This window comes from Melospiza melodia, chromosome 2 (assembly GCF_035770615.1).
Source record: "Melospiza melodia melodia isolate bMelMel2 chromosome 2, bMelMel2.pri, whole genome shotgun sequence".
NCBI classification, from domain to species: Eukaryota; Metazoa; Chordata; class Aves; order Passeriformes; family Passerellidae; genus Melospiza; species Melospiza melodia.
In genome coordinates this window covers 26,768,254-26,774,253 of record NC_086195.1, presented here as the reverse complement: position 1 = coordinate 26,774,253, position 6,000 = coordinate 26,768,254, and the positions used below count along the sequence as shown (strand labels likewise).

Here is a 6,000-nt window from a genome sequence, read left to right as displayed (position 1 = left end):
ATATGAATAAAAGCAACACTGAAATACTCTACGAGTTTTTCTGTTTTTCCTGACTCCTACTTTAATAAAAAAGTCAAATCCACGAAAAAGTAGGGAAAGAACCAATAAAAGAGCAAACTATTAAAAAAGAAAATCTTTAGAAAGAAAACTACTACAATTTGCAGATGTTTTGAAAACCAAAACTTAAAAATATCCTTAGAATACAATTTACTAAGTGTTACATTTTTGTTTCCTTTTACTTCAGCTCATTAGAAGATTAGCCCTTGCAAAGTATAATTACTCCCTGGACTATCTTCAAAAGGATCTGAAGTCAAGTTTCTATCATCCAATGCAGATAAGCCTCACTCTTTGCAGCATTCTATCAGTTGACTTTTATTTACCATATCCCCAGGGTAAGTGCTCTTACCAAAATAATGGCATCTAAAAGGGCTTTTTAAACCAGAAAGTGCTCACATTTTCCCCTCACCACCTTTTGGTTGGAACTCTCCAGCCCATTCCCAGGCATGGAAATCTCAGCACTTGCTTAACAGCAAAACTCCCTCAGTCTCAAAAAAAAAAAAAAAAAAAAAAAAAAAAAAAAAAAAAAAAGCAACAAAACAAGAAAAGAAACCAGACAGAGGGAAAAAAAGTTCTTGTTCTCTGCGGCCACAAAAAAACCCCAGTGAACTCCCAAAAGCGCGAAGGGGAAGCGCCAAAGGGCGGCAGGCACTACCAGTTGTCAGCACGCCCTGAACGCTCAGCACGCCGGGGTCTCACGGCCTCACCGGGGAGGGACACGCTGCCCCTGGAGATCCCACAGCCAGGGACAATGTCTGCATCCCCACGAAGGCAATCCCTACCCGGCCGCCGCCACCCCAGAGGCCTCAGGCTGCCCCTCAGCCGGCGGGACCCGGTGGCACCAGAGCCCCCCCTCGCTCGGCCCGACCCCGGCCGGCTGCGATACCGCTCCCTCCCCAGCCGGCCGCGGCTTCCCGCCCCCTCCCCATCCCGAGCCCGCTCCCGGCCGCTGCCCCGCCCCGTGCCTGCACCAACGTCCATTTGCTAGATGCTGCGTCAATCAAGCAGATCTGCCCTTGCGATTGGCTGTTGTGCGGCAGCGTTCCCGCCCCCGGGCAGAGGGCCGCGCTGGCGGCGCGGCGCGCAGGCGCGCACGCAGTGTTGTCCCGGGGGTGGGCATGTTCCGAGGAGAGGAGCGGCCGCCAGCGCGCCGCGGGGAGGGGGCGGGCGCGGCTGAAGGAGCGGGGCCGCCGCCGCCGGGGAGCCAGCCTCACTTCCTAGGAGTGCGGGGAGACCACAGCCTGCCGGGGGCTGCGAGCGGTGCCGCAGACAGACCTGTGCGTGTGCATCTCTCTCTCTCTTTCTCTCTCTCTGTCTCTTTTGCATGTGCCTGTAGGACTCTCCCCACACGCGCGCACATTCCCACCCACCCGCCGGGCAGGCTGGGCTGGGGTACGGGAGGGCGATGCGGGCAGCAGGGCAGGAGTTCTTCGCGCTTCCCCCTGAGGCAGCGCTCCCTCGCCCACCGCCAGCAGCAGCCGCACGGGGCAGAGTCCTGCGGGGCGGCCGGCGCGGAGCGGAGCGGGACGGGCGCGGGCGGCGGGGCGGGATGGGATGCGCTCCGCCTGCCTCCCGCGGCACTGAAGCCGTCGCGGCCGGAGGGAGGAGAGCCTGCTCCGGGGAGACGCTTCTCCTGCGCTCCGCTCCGCCGCGGGGGCCGGGGAACCTCCTCCCTGCCGCCGCCCGCTCCCGGCTCTCCCGGCGGCCGCTCTCGCCCTTGGCACCCGGTCCCTGCGTGTGCCGGGAGCCGGGTCCGTGTGCCGCCGCTGCCCCGCCTGCCCTGCGGTGCCTGCCTGCTGCCCGCGCTGCCTCCTCTGCTCCCTCCTCCCGCTCCTGCCCCCGCTCCGCCGCGGCCTCTTTTGTTGTGCCGTGCCGGGCATGTGCCCGCGGCCGGGGCGCAGGGACGGGCAGGGTGTGTTCCCCCCTCCCGATGTCGGTGTTGACAATAAATCCGAGATCGCTTCTGCCAATGTAAACCCGGGCCAGGTGGGTTTACGCTGTTTGTCATGAAAAGTTAAGCTTGTTCCTAAACATGCCCTGATCTTGCCCTTTCCTGCCCGTGAAGAAGGAAGTGTTGCCTCGCAGGCTGCGGCGGGCTCTGTGACAAGATGTTTTCGGAGCACCTTGTGAGCCTGTGTTTCTCTGTCCTTGCGGCCAGCTTGGCTCCCAGATGGCCAATTCCCTCAACGGCCGGAACCCGCGCAAGGGACGGATCCTGGGCTTCATCGATGCCATTCAGGATGCTGTGGGCCCCCCCAAGCAGGCAGCTGCTGACCGCAGGACTGTGGAGAAGACCTGGAAACTTATGGACAAAGTGGTGGGTGTCTCTGCGCGTCCGTGTATGCACACAGTGAAGAACGGGGCTATTTAAATAGGTCCACAGGGGCAAACAGCTTCTTCCTGCAGCTCTGAGTGCTGTGCTGCATGTGCCTCGGGGAGTAAGGGGACTTATGTTTTAGGTTATTTAAGTATCATTTGTCTTTTTTTTTTTTTTTTTTTTTTTTTTTCCCAGTGGCCTCTGGCTATGTTTTTTTAAATCTTGGTTTGTGGAAGGAAAACAAATGTGTGTGTTTGCCTTAGGCTATTGTTATTTTCAGATCCTTTAAAATGACTCAAAGTTGAAGAGCTGTCCTAACCAAAAGCTGCTTAACTTGGACTTGTAATCACATATTCTGTGTGTTTCATGTTGTGTCACACTGTTAGTCTGCAAACAAGACCTCTGAAATATTAAGCTTCAGTTAAGCTAATTGTCCTGTGAGATATGTTGGTGATGGCAACATAGATGTGTTTGTGCTTTTAGGAATGTGCGTGGGGACTGGGGGATGTCACTCTTGTCAGTTTAGTAAACAGATTAGTATGGTATGCCTAACTTTTTAAGTATGTGTTCTGCATTTTAATGACTTATAAGTACATCTACTATTAATTTTGAAACTAGAAATACACTGTACTGAAACTCATTTTTCAGGAAGTGGAGGGATAGACTTTAGCTCTTATGTTTCCCCTCACTAGCCTGATACATTTTGTTTAGTATTCTTTGAAATGACAGCTTGTATCATAATAGATTATCTAGGAGAGTGCCTTACCAGTGGTAGGAAGAGTTGATTGTAACATGGCTGGCTGTTCAGGAGAGGCAGGCACTCTGCTTTGCACACTGTGTGATACTTTAAAAGCTTCTTCTTGGAACTGCTGAGCAGTGAGGATTGCTACCTGTTGGCCTTGGGTCTGTATGGTGATACAGTTACCACTTTTAACTCTGATTCTCTGTGATTTAGTGCAGCTCTTTGCTTTCCCTGTAGCTCTTGTGAAATAAGATGTTCAACATTTATTGACATTTATAATTAGTTATACTGGCTGGGTGGAGACTGATGTAGTATGCCTTTACAAGTGTTTAAGTATTTTTTGAAGTCCTTATAGGCTCTTTATTGATGCTACAAGACTAGTGTCTGTATTTCCACGGTGTTTGCTGGCAGCAATTATAAACTGAAACCCCAGGTTTAATTAAAATGGTTATTATCACAAAGACTTTGTTGCAATTTTCCTGTCAATGGTCAGGATGCTGTTAACAGTGAGTTCTCTTGTGTTAAGGACTGTGAGTATAAATACTCGAAAGTAGGTACTCTTCAGTAGGAGGAAGTTTTCAGCTTGGGAGCAAGGAATCTGGTTTGTTGTTCAAACCACGTGGGAAATGCAGAGCTCTGATTTCCCTGTGTCAGGCCATTTACAGATTTTACAGATTTAGTAAGGTTATACCCTAATTTGTTTGTAAAATCACAATTACCAGAAAGTCTTTATTCCGCTGCTTGGATTTCTGGATTGCTTTCACTCATCCAATACATGATAACTGTATTTGTCACAGCCCATCAGAGTAGCCAGGAAGGCCTCTTTGGTAGAAGACACTGGAAGGGCTGGGCACTGTGCTTCCTTTTTCATTTTACTGTATAAGTGTCCTCAATTTGGATCTTTAATGTATCCTCTTTAAGCTGCTCTCAGTTAATCAAATTTTATTTCCAAATTGTATTAAAGTATACCAGACGGGATGATGTCATATTGTGAGAATGCTCAAGCTTGTTGGTTGTGATTTTAGCATTTGGTACTTGTACTGAAAGGATGTGTTTGAGCAAATTTAATATGCTGGCAAACAGATTTAAATCTCATAGCCTTGTGTGGCAGCAGGCACAGGAAGGTCATTTTTTCCTCCATCTAGATCAAACCCAGGGATTAAAATCAGAAATAGAAACCTGCTCGGTCAACTGTTGTTTTAAATCCAATTTCTGGAGTGTGTCCTGTGACTGATTTCTGTGGTGGGTGACTGATCAAATTAATACCTAGCAAAGGCAGAAATTCTGCCAAGTCAGTAGGGTGCTATCCATAGTAAGGTTGTGGCTTGGAGGCCTATTTTACTTGTTGTAATAACAGTTATTATGCTTGTTTATTCTTTGACTATAGTAGCTGTGATAATCATCTTATTGCTGTAGTAAGGTAGCTGAAGTTTTCCCCCAGTCTGATGATGTTAAGAAAATGAATAGTGGAAACAAAGCAAAGCTTTTATCTTGACCAAACACTGAAAAAAGAGCAGCCTTAAAAGCTAGTGGCAGAGCTTAATAATTTCTGGTTTGCATTTTTTTCTTTTTTAAAGTTGATACATTCTACCTTTCCTTCATTTCTTTCTGTAATTTTGTCCTCTGGCAGATGAGGTTTTCTGTATTAATTACTTGTTTTCAACAATAAGGGATTAACCAAACATTCCTACCCTATGAGAACTGTGCTATGAGAGTAGTTTTGTGGTGTATGCAAAAATTCTGGCTACCTAGACACCATGCAAACTTCTTTGTGTAGAATTGGTTATGTGTCTGCTTTCAAATTGTTCAGATTTCATGATAATGTCAACTTTCCATGGGCTGATGCTTTAGGTTGGAATAGGCAGAATATTGCAGTTCTGTTTGGGGGCTCTTTAAACTTTTATTATCAGTGTGAAGATAATAATGGATTTTGAAAACGAGTTCTTTAGCAGGACAGAATGTTTGAATAATGCTCCTGCTTAAAGCCTTGTTTGTAAAAGTTACTATAAGCAACATTCTTGCAGGGAATAAAAAAAATAATCTGCATGTAGATAGTCAGTGAATGTAAATTGTTATCTGTCCATATATCTTTTCTTTTTATACTTCGTACAGCGGGATCTATAGTTTTTGTCATTTATTGGTGTGTCTTTTGTAAATTTATAATGTTACCTGCATTATTAAAGGGAAAACAATATTAAGCATTAATGTCAAGCTTCTCTACTGCTTTTCTCATGGGTAAGAAATAGCTTTATCACTGAGAACCAAGAATACTTCAACTTCTGTGCAGTGCTCAAGATAATATTTCTTTTATGGTTTAGAAGGCGAGCCTTGCTTTTCAATGCTTGCATTGTATAGGAAAGTTGACCATATATGTCTGGACTTTCAGGAAGCAAATTACTGTTTTTAAACCACCATGAATGTTTTATCTTGTAAATAAATAAAAAATGAATATTGTTAACAAATAACTCAAGTTTTCCTTTAAACTGTGCATAAATTACATGAGCTTTTGTTTTTCTGAGTTTGTAAACCTGATGGCTTTTAAAACCTAGACCCTAGCCATGTATTAGTATTAGAGAATAATGGTATGTTGAGACAGCTTTGGGAGAGAATTACTACTATGTAAGCACTGGAGTAGTTAGGACTGTTTACTGCTTGGTCTATTTAGAATAGTCAGTACTATTTTTTTTTCACACTTCATTCCTGTGGGATTAAAGCTGGTAAAATCATGATAAATTCTCAACAGGATTTTTTTTAAAAATGGGTGTATTTCATCAACTTTTAATCACTTTTCATTCCTCCTATGCATTGGGCCTGAAAATAATTAAATTTTCTACTATGAAGATTAACAATATTGACTAAACTATTTGAGTGCACTGTCACGGCC

At 45.7% G+C, this 6,000-nt stretch overlaps 1 protein-coding gene across 2 annotated transcripts in view; it reads left to right on the top strand.

Annotated features, from left to right (window-relative positions):
• The first annotated feature begins 1,218 nt into the window (after nt 1–1,218).
• The window catches only part of CBLB (Cbl proto-oncogene B), a 128,154-nt gene continuing 123,372 nt past the window's right edge, over nt 1,219–6,000 (top strand). Inside the window, exons 1-2 of one of the 2 annotated variants that reach the window (XM_063148179.1) lie at nt 1,219–1,334; nt 2,216–2,374. In XM_063148179.1, the coding sequence (XP_063004249.1) occupies nt 2,228–2,374 (147 nt within the window). In that variant the 5' untranslated portion in view covers nt 1,219–1,334; nt 2,216–2,227. The remainder of the gene's footprint in view (nt 1,335–2,215; nt 2,375–6,000) is intronic. The other variant, XM_063148180.1, reaches the window with a different exon arrangement.